Source organism: Scomber scombrus, chromosome 7 (assembly GCF_963691925.1).
Source record: "Scomber scombrus chromosome 7, fScoSco1.1, whole genome shotgun sequence".
NCBI classification, from domain to species: domain Eukaryota; kingdom Metazoa; phylum Chordata; class Actinopteri; order Scombriformes; family Scombridae; genus Scomber; species Scomber scombrus.
In genome coordinates, this window is record NC_084976.1 from 29,495,903 (window position 1) to 29,514,834 (window position 18,932).

General features: G+C 43.2%; 1 protein-coding gene across 1 annotated transcript in view; it reads left to right on the top strand.

The window, feature by feature from the left end:
* Positions 1-17,014, top strand: part of ptpn23a (protein tyrosine phosphatase, non-receptor type 23, a) — a 29,142-nt gene extending 12,128 nt beyond the window's left edge. Inside the window, exons 3-24 of the mRNA XM_062422522.1 lie at positions 143-270; positions 1,567-1,643; positions 1,888-1,937; positions 2,029-2,160; positions 2,256-2,336; positions 2,415-2,546; positions 2,752-2,799; positions 3,616-3,672; positions 3,788-3,846; positions 3,954-4,033; positions 4,903-5,017; positions 5,119-5,184; positions 6,298-6,443; positions 7,142-7,459; positions 8,095-8,249; positions 8,495-8,826; positions 9,376-11,902; positions 12,388-12,572; positions 12,692-12,796; positions 13,899-14,037; positions 15,065-15,178; positions 15,577-17,014. Of these exons, the coding sequence (XP_062278506.1) occupies positions 143-270; positions 1,567-1,643; positions 1,888-1,937; positions 2,029-2,160; positions 2,256-2,336; positions 2,415-2,546; positions 2,752-2,799; positions 3,616-3,672; positions 3,788-3,846; positions 3,954-4,033; positions 4,903-5,017; positions 5,119-5,184; positions 6,298-6,443; positions 7,142-7,459; positions 8,095-8,249; positions 8,495-8,826; positions 9,376-11,902; positions 12,388-12,572; positions 12,692-12,796; positions 13,899-14,037; positions 15,065-15,178; positions 15,577-16,179 (5,649 nt within the window). The 3' untranslated portion in view covers positions 16,180-17,014. The remainder of the gene's footprint in view (positions 1-142; positions 271-1,566; positions 1,644-1,887; positions 1,938-2,028; positions 2,161-2,255; positions 2,337-2,414; positions 2,547-2,751; positions 2,800-3,615; positions 3,673-3,787; positions 3,847-3,953; positions 4,034-4,902; positions 5,018-5,118; positions 5,185-6,297; positions 6,444-7,141; positions 7,460-8,094; positions 8,250-8,494; positions 8,827-9,375; positions 11,903-12,387; positions 12,573-12,691; positions 12,797-13,898; positions 14,038-15,064; positions 15,179-15,576) is intronic.
* Positions 17,015-18,932: the final 1,918 nt, after the last annotated feature.

Consider the following 18,932-nt stretch of genomic DNA (forward strand, 5'->3'; position numbering starts at 1 on the left):
TCATTTTACTGTTTGCATAGCTGTGATTCTGTTGCAAAGCAGAGGTAAAAAAAACACCTCAAAACAGCTGGTTAAACACAAAAGAAACTCAGTGTGTGTGTGTGTGTGTGTGTGTGTGTGTGTGTGTGTGTGTGCTCCGCAGGGTGCGGTGAATGTGACGAGAGATTTCGAAGGTTGCAGCACACTGAGGAAGTACTTTGGCCAGCTGCATTACCTCCAGAGCCGCGTACCCATGGGAACGGGCCAGGAGGCTGCCGTGCCCATCTCATGGTAAAACACACACACACACACACACACACACACACACACACACACACACACACACACACACACACACACACACACACACACACACACACAGAATAAATGGAAGCAGTCCTGCAGCCAGTACTTCTCTAGAGCTCAGTCTCAGAAACCATCGGCTATATACCTGAGGAGGATTTAGCCTCGGGGGGGCCATGGCTAATATTTGGAGGTTTCCAGTGTAGCAAGCAGATATCCAGATAACAGATAATTGATATCCAAGGCCAACACTTTCTCTTCTGTGTGCTGCCCGATGGTTTACAGACTGATTAACAAACAGATATGTGCAAATGAAAGCAGATAAATATAAGAAATAAACCTAAATTGTTGCCAGGTGATAATCGGATAATCGGACAAGTCACACGTCTAAGACGGCATTGGTGCAATAGCTTTATATATTTTATAATATGCATATTTTTTTCTCTCTTTTTATATTATTATTATTATTTTTTTTACTGTATGTTGTGTTATATGGACCTGTGTCTGCAATAAAGTTCATTATTATTATTATATTATTATTATTAATCGATGGGTCAATACACAACATGCACACAGGTACTGATATGCACTTATATTTTTATACCTTACATATTTAATGTATTATTATTATAGTATGAGTTTATGGAGTTTATGGATTCTGTTCTATTTCAGCCAGTGCATTGTTTACCTGCATGCAATGAAATCCTGCTCAAACATGATTGGTCAATACTTCTCGGACTACAAAGGGAAACCAGAACGCTGCCAGTACCAACATCTTGCCCCCTTAGTTACAGACTCTGTATTCATATCCAGATAACTGTTTATAGAGATTATCTGGAGCTTATTTGGCTTTGTTTAGTTTGCTCTGGATAAATATGTTCACTCACTGAATCTTGCAATCCAGTGAAATATCTCACGATCAGTCCTCTTGTTAGGATTGTGTCAGAGCAGTGTTTCATTTCTGGTTTTCTTGCAGCAGATTGGAGAATATCTTCCTGTTATTGTTATTAAAAAAATCACCCGGTCACGTCTTCCTTCTCTAATGTGGATTAACGTCGTCCTTCACTACAGCAGCATGAAACACTATAAAATAAGCACATTAATATTTACCTTAAGACATTTAATCTAGCACATGATTTGTAACATAGCCTGTAACTAGTGTGTCTTACTTTGTAGTTGTGTCATTTTTCAAATAGATCTCATCTCATTTAAACCTCATTTAACTCGTGTTTTAATGTTTTTTTCTCTGTAATATATATATATTTCTCCTTCATTACTGTTCAGGACTGAGATCTTCTCTGGAAAAACGGTCACCCATGACGACATCAGTTATGAGCAAGCCTGCATCCTCTATAATCTTGGTGAGTGAATCATTTATACTTAAAAAAAAAAAACTTGTCGAGTCAGCAGTTAAATTTGCTAGCATGAATTAATTCACCTTTAAAAAGCCTGAAAGAAAAAAAATGAGATCTTTCAGATTTAGATTAGATTTCCTCTTTTCTCTTGTGATACATAAATTAGAAGTAAAGGGAAGCTTATCAATGAAAGGAAACTGAAAGATTAATTAATCTCCAAACCTCATTGGATGTATTTAATTTTCTATAGGCGCCCTGCACTCCATGTTGGGAGCCATGGATAACAGAGTATCTGAGGAGGTAAGACACACTAACATGCACTCACAACAGACACACACATGTACCGCACACACACCATCCAAATCTCACCGACTCGCTGTTCTCCGTCCAGGGTATGAAAGTATCGTGCACACACTTCCAGTGCTCGGCCGGAGCGTTCTCCTACCTGAGAGATCATTTTAGTCATAACTTCAGCGTGGACATGAGCCACCAGATCCTGAACCTCAACATCAACCTTATGCTGGTAGGTTTACACACACATGCATATACACACACATACACAAATACACACTATAAAAATGTCTCATTAATCTGTGTGTGTGTGTGTGTGTCTTGCAGGGTCAGGCTCAGGAGTGTCTTCTGGAGAAATCCATGCTGGACAACAGGAAAAGCTTCCTGGTTGCTCGCATCAGCGCTCAGGTTAGCTTTGAATTCAATTTTAATATCACACGTTTTTAAAGATATGAGGGGTTAATATCTCTGCATGTGGTGCTGCAGGTGGTGGATTACTATAAAGAGGCCTGCAGGGCTCTGGAGAACTCGGAGACGGCCTCAATGCTCGGAAAGATTCAGAAGGACTGGAAGAAACTGGTTCAGATGAAGATCTACTACTTTGCTTCTATCGCTCATGTGAGTCAAATGGGAGGAAGGAACGGAGAGTGTGTTGTGTGTTGTTGTGTTAATATGTGTACGAGCATGTTTATAGATACACGCACACACGCACACGCACACACACACACACACACACACACACACACACACACACACACACACACACACACACACACACACACACACCATTGTTCTTTGTCTCATTTGCTTTCTCTCTCTACAGCTCCATATGGGAAAACAGGCCGAGGAGCAGCAGAAGTTTGGAGAGCGGGTAGGACCAAAGCTTTACAAAGAAGACTTTTTTTGTCATGCAGCTTTGATCTGTACTGTTGATGCTGGTGTTTGCTGCATATTTGCAGAGAGGAGTTAAGTCCTTGCATGAATTTGTGCAGAATTATCACAGATTTAAACAGTTTACTCAAGATTAGCCAAAAAATACAACAATTTCAAATCCTCATAATTTATCTGCAAAACTGGACAAAATAAGCCTTTTCAACTCTGTTTTCAGTATAACTAGCTCAACTCAGAATTACTTTTTAAAGCCAATATCAACTAAAAAGTAAGCCCCAATTAAACAATCATATCACAATCTTTCTTATAGCTATGTTGGGAAGGACCTTGTTTTTTAGCTTTTATCCCTACACTGTATATCGTCCTCAACAAGGTTCTGCAGTTGACCTAAACTTACTAGTTAACAGTGCTACATGGCATGTTAAAGGAACTAAGGTTACCTGTTAGACTAAATTCAGACATACTTCACAGGCAAACAGCTGCTGACACAAATGCTCACAAACAGGCTTTCTTTAGATCCCAAAAGATCACTAAACTCAGTTTTACTTTTCCTGACTCCTATTAAAAGCTTGCAGTTTTAAATATTATAATAACAATTTATCACAAATGAAACATTTTAGCTCAATTTTATCAGTAATTTTGGGCCACAATAATCACACAAACTGGTTTAAATATTGTATTTACTGTTATACTAAGTTGCTTCTCCATCAGCTAAATGCCTGAAATACAAATATGTTTTTAACCTTTTTTCTGACATTTATTTTTCTCTCTTAATTAAATTTTCTTTGACCAACAGTTGGCATACCTCCAGAGCTCCCTGGACAAACTCAGTGAAGCCATCAAACTGGCCAAGGTAAAGATGGATTTACTCTTCAGCAACACAATTTAATATAATTATAATAAGTGCCGCTGTAAACTGTCTTCATGTGTTTGTCCGTCTCTCCTCTGTCTCGTCTTGGTATAAACAGGGTCAACCTGACAGCGTGCAAGAGGCTTTGAAGTTCACCATGGATGTTATCGGTGGAAAGTGAGAAATGAATCTGATGTTGTCACAGTTTGACATTTTCACATAGTTTCACTGATGATCCAACCCTGAAGGAAATGAGTAAAAAATGTTTTCCTTTGAACTTTCAGGTTTAATTCTGCTAAAAAGGACAATGACTTCATCTATCATGAGACGGTTCCTTCTCTGGAAACTCTGGCCTCTGTCAAAGGTAACAGGGACGTTCAGTATGTTCAGTTTCCTGCATTAACGGACTGATTTCATCACTTTGTTCATGCAAAGCAGGTTTTTGCATATAGTTGGATTTAGCTGGATGTGGGTATGCAGAGAGCTATGAATAGCATCTGGTTGTGTGAGTTCCTGTTAGATTAAAACTGGGATCACCTGTGTTTATTGTGACATGCTGAACGTTATAAGTGAGTGAACTTTTAAGTGTATTTGGTGATTCGAGAGATTCGGAGCCTCTGATTGCAGCCACTTCCTGTATTTGAAGCCACATTTAATTAACAGTACTGCTATTAAAATATCAAATTAGTAATATAATCTCTTTTGTAGCAGGTTTAAATGTTTTAAAATCAATGTAGACTGCTATTGATAGTCTAATCAAGAATGTGTAAATCCCAAATATGCTTTAAATGATTTAAAGGGTTTTCCTTTAAAGGGAAAAAAACTCCCTTATTTAAATCTTCATTTAATCAGGAAGTATTATTTGGATTGAGATCTTGTTTTCAAGAGAGACCTGAGAACAAACAACATTCATAATCACACAAGCACACATTCAGCAAACAGAAACAGCACAAATAAGACCAGACAGCCACAGTCAACAAAGAAAAAAGTCAGAAAAATATCAGATAATAACGTTTTTTAAATCTCCAAGGTGTATGAAAGACACCTTGATTTACAGTTCATGACAAGATTTCAACGTCAAGAGGTGCAAAATACTCTAAACCAGTTCTTCTAAGATGAATGAGCATGTAAGGGATGTTTAAGGTGAAGTAGCTACTGAATTTTAAACAGACCCTTTGCTGATGATTATATTTATTTTATCTGCTAGTAAAAACACACACTCTGCCTTTCCAGGTGCTCCACTGGTGAAAGCTCTGCCGGTCAACCCCACTGACCCGTCTGTCACTGGACCGGACCTGTTTGCCAAGCTGGTGCCCATGGCCGCCCATGAAGCCTCTTCTCTGTACAGGTATGAGTATAAATCACTGTGTTCAGTCAGTATATATATATAGAAGGAGAGTCTGTGTTGATGGTTACGTCTCTCTTTCTCTCTTTCTGTTTTTTATTCAGTGAGGAGAAGGCGAAGCTGCTGAGAGACGTCATGATTAAGATTGAAAGCAAGAATGAAACACTAGAGTGAGTATCATGTGTTTCTGCTTCACTGTGCACTAAAATAAATAAGTCAGCTGCTAATTATGCACTTTGTACCGGCGAAAGATTATAATAATGCCATAAATTCATTATGATAAAAATGATAACAGAATCTGAAAATCCAGTGTTTTGAAATAATGGAAACGCGTAATATATTTGCACAGTATGTTATAAATTGTGTGATTGAATAAATTATTGCATGTGTAATGTTCAACAAGAAGGCCTTCACTGAAAGTGTCATAGATGGAGAGAAGATTGAAACTGTCATCTCCTACAAATATCTTGGCACTGTTTTTGACAACCAGCTTAAATGGGATGCAAATACTGAAGTGTTGGTTAAACGAGGACAGCAGAGGATTCATCTCCTTCGGATGTTGAACTCCTTTTCTGTCATGCAGTCATTTATTGAAAGCCTTTTAACTTACTCTTTTATCTGTTGGTTCAACAATCTGTCACTCAAGGACAGAAACAGTCTCAACAGTATCGTGAAACCTGCTCCAAGATCATTGGACTTAAGCAGAGAGACCTAAGTTCCTTATGGGAACTACAGGTCATGAGGAAGTCACACAACATTTTCAATTCTTCCGGGCAAATCTTAAGAAGTGAATTTTCATTATTGCCTTCAGGGCGTCGCTATGCCCAACCGCTTGTAAGGGTAACCAACTTTCCAAGTCTTTTATCCCCTCTGCTGTCCGACTGCTGAACAAATCTTTATTAGGTCCAGTTGTATCGGTTTCGTTATTGCAGTGTGCAGCTGGATACTGTGGTGCTTTTTTACTTTTTTACTTTTTTACTATAGGACCTGCTGACTTTGCACATTGATTCTTGCACTTTTGCACACAGCTGCCAACTCTTCTTCTTACTTCTGTGTTTTATCTTGTTATTTATGTGTACGAGTATGTTGTGGTGCGAGCTGTCAAATGAATTGCCCTCCAAGGGATTAATAAAGTTGTCTTGAATCTTGAATTTTGAATAAACAAGAACTGCCAGAATCCATCATCTTGAAGCTTTCATTGTTATTCAACACCACAAAACATACAATAACAGTTATATTTTCCTTTTCTTTTTCTTTCTTCTTTCTTCTTCCTCCTCTTACAGACAGTTCATGGACTCTCTGGGTTTGGAGCCTGAGTCTGTAGACAACCTGGACATGTACAGTCACATCCCCCCGGTCCTGATGGAGAAGTGTGCTGCCCTCAGCGTTCGACCCGACACTGTCAAGAGCCTCATCCAGTCCATGCAGGGTCAGCAGGAAATGCACAGAGACACACACACACACACACACACACACACACACCCACACACACACACAATTCTATTGTTTTACTTTGAGAGAGCAGAGGATAGATAGTGAAGAAATACCCGATCACTGTTTGTACAACTTGCTTTTAATAAAAAAAAAATCATGATTTATGACTTACTGTAATTGTTTCTAATTCGCTAAAAGAAATTCACTATAAAATAAGTCACCTGGGGGAAAAACCTTGACTGCTTTGAAAAATTACTTTTAACATTACATTTAATCTTCCAATTGCATGAATCATTACCTTACATTTTCATAATAAGGATGTTAAAATTATTATGAGTTTTTAACATTGAGGGATGTAAATTCTCAGTATATGTGTCTGAGCTTTAGAAGAACAGATCCTATGATTAATGCAAAGGTTATTCTACTTTTTTAATTGTAAATTATTGAATAAAATACCAATAAAGCTTCACAAAAACCTTTTAAATGTTTTGGTTAGATGCCCTCACATCCACATTCCTATTGTTACACTTCTTTGCACAAGTATGCAGGTATGAATTCGACAATTTTACTTTCTTTGTTTCTCAAGTCTTGTTTTTTATCATGTTTTTTGTTTCCTTGACATTTTCTATGTGGGACTTCACTGTGTGTTTCTGTGTAAATAAATAACATCTCTCTCATTCCTCGCCTCTGTAGTGCTCTCAGGCGTCTTCACCGACGTGGAGTCCTCGCTGAAAGAGATTAGAGACGTCCTCGAGTTAGACGAGGCCGGCGAACAATCCCTCCAGGAAGTCTGCGGCCCTGCTGCAGGTGAGGTGCACCCAGCTGCGCAGTCCCAGGCTCTGGCCGAGATCCGCAGGGACCTGGAGAAATACATGGAGGCCCACGAGAAGGCCAGTTTCACCAACACAGAGCTTCACCGAGCCATGAACCTGCACATCAGCAACCTGCGACTGCTGGGAGGGCCGCTGGAAAGTCTGAGGGATGCTTTGCCTCGGCCCCAGCTCAGCGAAGGTGAGGCTGTGTTTGATGGTGGTTTGTATGCATGCAGTTCAAAAGTGTTAAGATTGTCTTGTCTTGAAATGTGTGTAACACAGGCGGGGAGTTCCGGTCCTCTGAAATGAGGCCAACGCGGAAGTAACTTAAAACTGCATTCTATCAAAAGGCCACCAGGGGGCGACCGTTTTGGTGTCAAAAGGACTTCTGTCTCTATACAAGTCAATGGAGAATTCACCAACTTCTCACTTGATTTCTAACCTCAGTAAACGTTTTCAAAAAAAGTGTTTATGGTCTCAATCGCTAGTTTAAAGCCTTCTTCAATGCAGTATGATGTTCATTTGGGACATTTTGGCCTCCCTGATTTTATATGTGACGATAAAGCAGGGTATGCATTAGGGCGTGGCTACGTCGTGATTGACAGGTTGATTGGTTCAAAGGTTCAGGAGGGCGCCTCATGCTCCTCCTGATGCCCATATAAGTAGAATCCACGTTTTTATTTTACCCGGCATGCACCTGAAATTTTCAAGATGGCGCTGCTCAGATCCGAAACTATTGGCTTCCGAGCAGCAGACCACAAACCAATGAGTGACGTCACGGATGTTACGTCCATTTCTTATAAAGTATAATATTGTTGTTTTGTGTATATGCAGATGAAGTAGCAGGGTTGCAGTGTATGAAGCGGATCCTGGGGAAGGTTCAGGAGATGAGAGAACAGAGAGGATCTTTAGAGAAACAGCTCCGCGATCTCATCCAGCAGGACGACATCACCTCCATCCTCGTCACCACAGACAGGGCCGAAATGAAGGTATGTTGGTCAGATTGTAACTATTTGTTTTTAAAATGATTCATGGATGAGTCTGCATGCTTAGAAATTTGCCAATGGAAAAATAGAATTAGCTAAACCCAGTCTGGACATTTTTAAAGATAAGAAAACAACAATAAATCACCAAAAAACACACACAAAAGTTGCATTGTCAATAGTCTTTATGAAGTATTATATGTAGCGATATATATATATATGTAACCTTTAACTAACTTGTGTCCTTCCAGCGTATCTTTGAGGAGCAGCTGAAGAAGTACGAGCAGGTGAAGGTGTACATAGACCAGAACCTGGCAGCTCAGGAGAACATCCTGAAGGCCCTGACCGAGGCCAACGTCCAGTACGCATCGGTTCGTAAAGGTCTGAGCCAGACCGAGCAGCAGTGGAACGGCACCGTCCAGGGACTGGTGGGGTCATACGAAGCCTACGAGGACCTGATGAAGAAGTCTCAGGAGGGGAAGGAGTTCTACGATGACCTGGAGGCCAAAGCGTCACATCTGCTGGAAAGATCGAAGACCCTCTGCCAGACCAGGGCAGAGGGGAGGAAGCCCATTCTGGAAAAGTAAGGACATTGAAACTGACTTTATTATTCTACATGTGCAGCATCTTGATTAAAAATCTGACTTCGACAAACCTCTAATTTGAGTGAGTTACTGTGACAAAGGCTCTGAGCTCTGAGTTCTTTCTTAAATACACATTTAGTGCAGGCCTGGGTCATATGCATGCATGAGACAAATGACAATAAGTGACAGAGAAGGAACAGCATATATAGTATTACTGGCCTTTCAGGTATTTCCCAAGAAAGAACGATCTAAGCATCTGGGCAGTGTTTTATGTCCAATGTTTTGCACTTTCCAGTAAGCTGAGAAACCCTCTGACATCAGACTTTACCACTTAGTGAGTGTTAGACCATACTGTGTACCAAATATACATGTTTTGTTGGGTGTTTGCTGTCAAACTAATAGTATAAATATTACATTTAGACGTTTAATAAACATAAAAAAGTTAATGAAAAAGTAAGGCCTCATAAAAGAAGGGACAAACTTTTTCACTGACTTCTTTCTGCTATCTTGCTTCAATCCCTGCTTTCTGTTGTTTGTTTCCTCTTCAGAGACGCCCAGAAAAAGCCTCCAGCAAGACCGACAGCAGCTAAACCCTCCTTGAAGCCAAAGGCAGCAGATGTCGACTCTGCCAACTCCAGCATGGAGGATCCAGAGCTGGCCCAGCTTAGCGCAGCCATCTTAGCCCTGGGTGGCGACCTACCAGACGAGCTTCGCAGCCTCCCACCTGACATTCCTTCCCACCCCACCGCTGCAGCTCGTCTGCCTGGCCCTGAAGCCTTCCTGCCCCCTGGTGCTAACCTGGGCGGCAGTGGTTCTCTGCCTTGGCATGGTGCTCCAGCTGCTGGTCTTCATCGCTTCCCCGCCAACCTGCCACCTCCAGAACTCCTGGCGAGGATTGCTCAGTTTCCTACTTCTGGGGGTATAGGACCACAGGGTCATATTCCACGTGGACCCCACCCTCAGATGGCTCCACAAATGCCTCCACAAATGCCACCCCATTCAGGCTACAGGCCACACACCCCACAACCTGGCCCTGTTGCCCCTGCACCAGTCCGGCCCTCTACCACCACTGTAGACAGCATCCAGGCCCCGATCCCCAGCTACGCCTCTACACCACACCACCAAGTCCAACCAGCAGCCTCAACTGGCTACAATGTACCGCCACAGATGGGGGGCTACCCCCAGTTTATTCCCCAACCAGGGATGCCCATGCAAGGCCCAGGCCAACCTCCTGCCCCCCAACCGCAGCAACAGAAGCAGCCACAGCAGTATGCACAGCCCCCATTGCCTCATGGGTACCAGCCTGGTCCCAGGGCTATTCCTGGCCCTCACCCTCCTCTCCCGAACCAGCAAGCATACCCTCATGGATATATGCCCCCGCAGCCCGGTGTTCCTCCCCAGTACCAGCAGGCTTTCCCAGGTCAGCTGCATCCACATCAACAAAATGGCTATCAGCCCCGGCCTCAGATACCCCAAGGCTACCAGACTCCACAGGGCTATGTACCCCAGCAGCACCCTCAGATGATGCCAGGCTCCATGCCAAGACCACCTCAAACTGCACATCCACAAATACCCACACCTTCCCATCAAGCACCCCCTTCATCTCAACCCTACCTGCCCCATCCCGGCCAACAGATGCCCCCTGGTGTCCCTCACCAACACATGTTACCCCAACAGCAACAAATGTCAATGCCCCACAATACCCAACAGATTCCACCCCATCCACAGATGCAGATACCAGGTGGACCCAGAGCACAGATGCCCCCCACAAGTCAGCCAATGCCCCCAGTCTCACAGAATTATATCCCCCCTACGAGCCAGCCCATTCACCCCAACATGCGCCCACAGATGCCTCCTGCCTCACAACCTCATGTGGTTCCTGGTCCTCAGGTCCACCTGCCAAGGGGGCCTATGCCTCAAATGCCCACCAGTACACTACCCCCACAGCATCACCCCCACCCCCACCCCCACCCTGGACAACCTCCTATACCAAACATGCCCCAGCATCCCATACGGATGCCCGGACAACCCCAGGTGCAGCCCCCTTACCCTGGGGGAGTATGCTACCCTGGAGGGGCTCCGATGATGCCTCAGCAGCCCCTGGCACCACAGCCTGCGGCTCCCCAACAACCTCAGGCTCCTCTTCCCATGACCCATCCACAGCCTTCTCCTATGTACCCCTCAGCTCCAGGAGCTAATGTACCCCCAAGTGCCCCACAGCAACCCACTGCCATGGGCCCACATGGTCCACACGTTCCCCCGTCTCCTCACATGATCCAACCCTCTCCTGGAGGTCCTTCAGCAGCTCAACCACCTGTCCCTCCTTCCCCTTCGCCTTCCCCCTCACCATCCCCCTCCCCAGGCCCTACTTCTTTGGGTTTGAACCCCCAGCAGAGACCCACACCGACCCCGACCCCTGGAAGCACAGTTCCACCAACCCTTCCCTCTCCCTCTGCCGTCTCTCCCTCCACGTCACTGTTCCAGCGCCAGAACTCAAGCACAGACGACCTCCTCTCCTCTAGTCCAGAAAGCCAAACTGGAGGTACGAAAGCCCCCACCAATGTCCTCCAACCCACCAAAGCTGACCCACAGGACGGGGAGCGCCGAAAGAAGAGCTCCCAGGGTCTTCTCCTGATTCAGGGTGACCCTTACCAAGCTCCGGAACGCGTCGCCCATCTTTACGGTGAACTGGAACGCTACAGATCCCAAGTGGAATCCCTCGAGCACCCTTCAGAGAGCGAGGGCGGCCTGTCGGTGCTGGACGCCCGCTGGAAAGAGCTCCAGGACCAGCAGGAGAAGGACGCCCGGCAGTTGTCCATCGCCATCGCCCGCTGCTACACCATGAAAAACCGCCACCAGGACGTCATGCCCTATGACCTCAACCGCGTGGTGCTGCAGTCGGGCAAAGATGACTACATCAACGCTAGCTACGTGGAAGACCTGTCACCGTACTGCCCTCGCCTTATCGCCACGCAGGCTCCACTCACCGGCACAGCGGCGGACTTCTGGCTGATGGTGTACGAGCAGAAGGTGTCACTGATAGTCATGCTGGTTTCAGAGCAGGAGCTGGATAAGGTACGGAGTTTATAATTAAATGATTACATTCTTTATATGGGGGATTGAGACATTTATAAGCATTTATTTATCTGTTTGACTCTATAGAAAGAATGTTTTGTGTTCTTACATCTTACATTTCAAGTTCTTTTGCAGTCTTTCTAACACAGAGCCTAAAGGTCAGGGGTGTCAAACATACGGCCTAATTTTGCAAAGTATGAACATTGCAGAAGATTTTCCACCCTGACCAGAATATAATTCAAAACAATACATTAGACAGCTTTTAGCTGCTTCTGTGCAAAATAATCTGAGTAAAAAAAATGAAAAACTGCTCATTTTTGACAGTAAATAGATGGTTTATTATAGTAAAGATTTAATATATATATATATATATTACACCCCTGCTTTAGATACACACCCGTACATTCATGTTATTTTCTCATCCTTCACCTGCTCTGTTGTTTCTCTTTTGTGCATTTAACGCCGTCTTCTCGATCTCTCCCCAGGGAAAGGTTCTGCGCTACTTCCCGACGGAGCGCGGCCAGCAGGTCTCTCAGGGACCAATCACGCTCAGCCTAACCACGCAGAAGACAACACCGACACACGTGGAGCGCATGATCAGCCTGCAGTACCGAGACCAAAGCCTGAAGCGCACCGTCGTCCACCTCCAGTTCACCTCCTGGCCAGAGCTGTACGTCTTTTCTTTTAATTAGTTTGTTGATTGTCATGTAGGGATTAATTATTATAACCTTTTATAAAATCAAGTTATCTCAGCCTGAGGTCTCATCATTTCTTTATATTTCTCATCAGGGGGCTTCCTGACAGCAAGAGCAACCTGCTGCGGTTCATCCAGGAGGTTCATGGACACTACCTCCACCAGAGGCCCTTACACACACCTATTGTGGTTCACTGCAGGTGAGTGTGTGTGTGTGTGTCTGACAATGTCTCTACATTTCTGAGAGCAACAATATTGACATTCACACCCACCGGCTCTCACAGCAGTTTGTACAGATACGTGTGGAGGTTTATATCCATTTATCATAATCATATGGTTCTATATTTATGTTTGAACTGTCAGAAATATATAACTACCCAGAAAAAAATAGTTTATTAACAAATATTTACTGCCTTGCACTGAAAAAATGTTTAAAAACATATTTTACTTCATCTTTTTAATAGTTGTTTTTTTCTTCATGAGTCAAAAGAGACAAGTTATTGTATTTTAATATAAAATATTGGTGTTACACTGTATGACAAATATCAAGATGGCCCACAAATACTTATTAAATGTGATTCCTTTAGTATAACAATAATGATCCTATGAGCAATTATCAACAGCAGATCTGTGTGGAGATGAGAACGTTGGCAGGGTTTTAACTTCTTCTTTTTAAGCTCTTTTTTTTAAATTTACACAACTACTTCTGTAAATTGACTTGTGTTCAGAAGAGTGTAACACTTTAAATGTCTTCCATGAGAGACTGCTTAAAAATATGTGTCATTATCCCCTTATTTGAATGATGATCATGTGTCACTGATCTGTGACTGTTGGTTTTTCACCCTGCCTTTCGAGCGTGTCCGTTAATAACAACTATAAACTTTTTTTACCTCCAGAGGTTGAATAATGAAACTATAACACATTTAAACTAAAACATTCAAGAGAGGAGAGGGAACACAGGTTTTGCAGCCAAGATTTGAATCCAGAGAGAGATCAGATATTTTAATTTTAGATCAACTTCTACAAGGTTGGAGGCAGAGGAAGCAGCTTACCTGAGTTTATCAGATAGAGATGAGGACAGTGTATTTTCTATTTAGGTATTTTTGAGCAACTTTTGTGCTTTCCAGCCCCTTTTTTAAGAGCCCAGACCATTAAAAATGCCAGAGCCCAGTTATTTCAGTCATATATTGTCTTTTGATAATTATAGATACACTATTTTAGAACATTAGTGGGTATTGTTCTTTGATATTCACTCATCAGTGGTGTTTTAGCGTTAATTAACCTGCACATCTTCCTTCTCAGCTCGGGTGTCGGACGCACCGGCGTCTTCTGTCTGCTGTACGCAGCGCTGCAGGAGCTGGAGGCAGGAAACGGGATACCGAACCTTCCTCTGCTGGTGAAGAAGATGAGACAACAGAGGAAGAACATGCTGCAGGAGAAGGTCAGATATACGCGAAGAAATCTGTAATGTTGCGTTTGGGGGTTTACATTTGATTCATGGCATACATTAAAAGCTGCACTAAGCAGCAAGATGCAATCAGTAGAGACAGTAGAGCACTCACTGGAAATACATGTAGTCTTGGTGGCTGATAGATGAATGAAGTTCTAACTCATTACTGTTTTTAAACTTTCCAGTTAAGCACTTCCTCCTTCTTACATGGTTTCCTTCTCTTTTCTTGACTATACAGATTCCTCTGTGATAAGAATATTAATTTTGAAAAGAGCGATTTCCTGGATAAAGGGGACTGCAGTGTCTGTTGTACTGCCACTTTGAGATCAGATAATCCACGACGAAACATCTTCTAAAAAATATAAAAACTATCAAGATACACACATTTACATTAAAAATAAAGCACTTTATGCATACAACCATATGATGATATGATACAATGGAGCCACATAAATGTCAGGCTTCATATTTTTGTCTTAATTGCCAAAGAACATAAACATACAATACAAAAATAATATGTACAAAACATACAAACAATATTTATATGTGAGAAATAAAACACAATACAATAAAACAATAGAGACAAGAAAAATATAGATAAGACTAAAAAAAATACTAATAATAATCCTAGGGTGTTGACCAGATAGAGTTCATGATATCCACAGTGAATTAGTTTTCTAGTGAAATGTATTTTATAAGAAGATTTTTCCAGAGTGTATTGTTTATAGGAGCCTCCGTAGCTGCACCGAAAGACTCAGAAACAGTTTCATACACCAGGCTGTCAGACACCTAAACTCTCTCCCCTCACTCCCTCCAGCCATATCCTCCAGGCTGTTATCTGTTCCACCGTGGGATAGTGAGAAACGTCTTCTCGATTCCTTTGTATGCCTTAACATGTGAAGAAATTGACAATAAAGCTGACTTTGACTTGACTTTTTTTGACTTTGACTTCATGGATTGTTGTCAGGTTTCATATTAATAACATCCTCCTCCTCCTCCTCCATCCTTTTGTCTCCAGCTCCACCTGAAGTTCTGCTATGAAGCCGTGTTGAAACACGCTGAGCAGGTCCTGCAGAGACACGGCATCACTACCGCCACCTGCAGCAAGAACACCAACACTGCAGCCACCAAGGTCTGAAACTCTTTATTTAGATGATAACATAGTTAGACTGGCTTTAGTAGAGTTTTAGTACCAGCAGTCTGTTCTCAGTAGTTTGAAACCCAACCCGAGCTGACCCTCAGTTTCCCTAAATTTCACCATAGTGAGAGTTATAATAATCATGTAGTGTTTTAATATCCCTCCCTGGTTGCTCCGATCTGTTTCATTATTTGCAGCGAGGCTTTAATATTATATTTGCTCATGTTTTGCACTCCTGATTGTTCCAAAGGAAATCTACGAGCTCTGGTCAGACGAGGTACTCCTTTTATTTTCGGTAGATGTTAGCAGCAGATGTAGGGATTTAGTCTGATGTGAATATCTCTCCTTATTTTAACCTTTTATTCTCCTTTTTCTGATCCTTCTCTCTGCAGCCTTACGCCAGACAGGAGTCCCAGCAGGATCTCGTCCTCGGCGGCGACATGCCCATCAGCTCCATCCAAGCCACAATCGCCAAGCTCAGCATCCGGCCGCCCAGCGCCACAGACCCCGCCATGGAGGCCGGCGCCCCCTACGCCCTGGAGGAGCAGCCTGTCGCCATCTTACCTGACTTAGACTCCCTGACTGGCGTCCAGCCCCTCCAGGACTTCTGCCCTCCCACAGATCCTCACCCCCCCTCCTCCAGCCCACCTGTCTCCTCCCCTACACACTCACCACCGCCTCCTAATGGCCTGGACGCCACCGCCACCTCCCCCTCGCCACCCGCAGCCAACCACCAACCGGTCCCAGAAGCTGCGCCCAGCGTGAGCCCGCCTCCCGCTTCCTCCGCTCCAGCTCCTTCATCCCTGGAGCTGCTGGCCTCGCTGACGCCCGAGGCCTTCTCCATGGAGGGCGGAGGCAAAGGGAAGCATCGGGTGACCAAGCAGAGCTTCCTGCAGCCGGCGGAGGGTCAGGGGATCCACGGGACACGAGCGGGGGAAGAAGGCGACGACCCGCTCAGTAGCCTGGACCCCCTCTGGAGCCTCAACAAGCACTAAGACAAGACCACAGATCGCTGCCTTTCTCTCTTCACCACCAGGCGTCAGTGGAAGCCTGGATCTCTCTCTCTCTAATCCTGCTTTGAAGATTTAAAAAACAAAACACAAGCTGAATCCCAGGAGACTTTGTAGTAGTGTTGATTACCAAGACGTGCCTGGTGGCAGACGGTAGGCAGGAGGGAGGGAGGGGGTTCAGTTTTTTGACGTTGGGTGTTATTTCCACTGCTTTATAGAGGGGAGGGGGGGGTGTGATCTCTAAAAAACAAACACACCCACTCGCTTCTCCTTCCATCACCGTTGGCTTGTGCGACCAGATCACTATGCACTCGTCTGTATCTGTTCATTCCTTTCCGTCGTTCTCTGTTGCTGCTTTTCTTTCGACGTCTGCGATGGATGGATGGATGGAATCTGTTCTGCACTTCTAGCATCAGATCTGGCCCCTCACCCCTCCTCCTCCCCCCCCCCCCCCCCCCTAAAAAAAACCCCAGAAAAAGTACTCCCAGCATGCACTCCACTATCATAGCACCTTTTTCACAGGAGGAGGTCGACGGTGTTTGGCTGGTATGTGATGGTTTTTACAGACTGGAATAATGGATGCATGGAGCAGGTGGAAGGAGCTTGGGTGCCGCCCTCTCCCCCTCCCCCCCCAACTCAATCAGTGTGTAGCTCAGTCGTTATGGTAACACAGAGCAGCAAACAAATCAGCACGTCTTAACAAGTTGATTATTTTCTTTCTTTCTTTGTCTGTTTAACACTGTAAATATCTTAAATAAAAAGTTAGACTATTGGGACGGTCACTAATCATCCATTATTGTAAAAACGTCAAATAAATACAGTAGACAGCCTGTTGTGGTATCAAAGCCTCTTTATTTTGAAAATTAGTACAAAGTCTCGTGCTTTTTTTTTTCTTTTTGTGTGTGTTACAAAATGGTAAATAAGTTACCTTCACTACTACAGCCTGCGTAGATTGTAGCCAGCCAATGAAGGGAGGAGGCTGGAATAGGGGGGGGAATAGGAGGGGGTGAAAGGGGGGGGGGCAAACCTGGGAACAGTTTTTAATAGTTACACAGATTTGTTTTTCGCCACAGCTTTTCCTGACAATTGTCGTTTACAGTGACAACCGACACTAAATATACATCTCTGCTTTACGCAGCTAGGCGAGGATCTACGACGGCGTATTAGGGCCACATATGTAAAAAACAACAAAAAATAAATAAATACTGACCTGGAGGTGAGGGGGTAATATTTCAAGAAAAAACTTAAGAATTTCTGAGATTAAAGTCGTAAATTTAGGAGAAAAAAAGTCGGAGAAAGTGTTTTATTCTGCCGAGAAGTCACATTTTGTCACACTTTCCAACGTCTTTTGCTTGTCGTACACTTTAAATTGTACTTTTCAGTTGGATTTAGCAATAAGAAGATACTTCAGAATCCCAATATCATCCTAAATATCCGGACTTTGAAAAGACATTGTATTTCTCATAAATTTGAGGTTTGTGCTCGTAAATTTACGACTTTTATCTCAGAAATTCTGCGATTTTTTCTTGAAATATTACTCCTCCCCTCTCCTCCAGGTGAGTATCTTTTCCTTTTTCTTCTTCTTTGCATATATGGACCTAATACGCCCTGTAATACACAGTGTTTTAAAAAAAAAAGAAACAAAAACAAACAAACAAAAATCACATTTCTGTCATTACTGTGAAGATGCAGCCTGAAGAGAAAAAGTTGTCAAAGAGGAATCTTCAAACTCTCGGCGTGATCCACTGACAGCTGGTTAAAGGATGTTTTCTTAAAATAAATTGGGCAGAACCATTTTTTTCATTAACGGACAGTATTGTTGGATATGGATTGTTACAAGGCCGAGTCCATCACGATGAACCGAAACATTCATAAAGAAGCTAAGATTCAATTAAAAAAAATCACCATACCAACCCCCCCCCTCCCTCCTTTTAAAAGACGAGGCTGGCGATTTTCTACATTTCTCTTCTCCAAACCCCGATGTGTCGTATTCTTCTGTGCCGTAAGAGCTCCGTCATGTCAAAAAACTACTAAAAAAAAGTGTCAGTAAGCCACATGGCTGCACTGAGCGACACGTAGCTTCATTATGACGAGTTTAGACACGTTAGTTTCTTATAACAGCAATCACATTTTCAGTCTCCAGAGAGTAGTTCTGTGTAAAGAAAGACGATTCAATTTACAGCTAGCTTGTTGTGCAACTTATCACAACCTCTTGACTTTATACTGACGTTAATTACAATGCAGTACAAAGTCAAGAAGTTGTGATAGGTAGTATAACAAGCTTCCTTTACACAGAACTACTCTCTGGAGACTGAAAACATGATCGCTGTTATTAGTCTCTGAAGCCCTTATAAACAAACTATTATGACTGTAATCTTCGGAGGGAAGAAACATGTCGCCCAGTGAAGCTTTGTGGCTCTTTAATGTGTTTTTGGAGGTTTATATCACCAAAGATAAGAGCTCCGATGTCTCACCACTGCACCGAGTCACGTGTAGCTTCATTATAAAGAATTTAGGCACGTTGCATTTGCAGGAACACGGTTCAATTTACAGCTAGCTATTCACTTTAAATTGAAGTTACTTTACAATGCAGGACACAGTCAAGAAGTTGTGATAGGCAGTGTAACAAGCTAGCTGTAAACTGAACCATCTTCCTTCACACAGAACTACTCTCTGGAGACTGAAAACATGATCGCTCTCTTGTCTTTTGAGCCGTTTCTACACAAAATGTCATGACT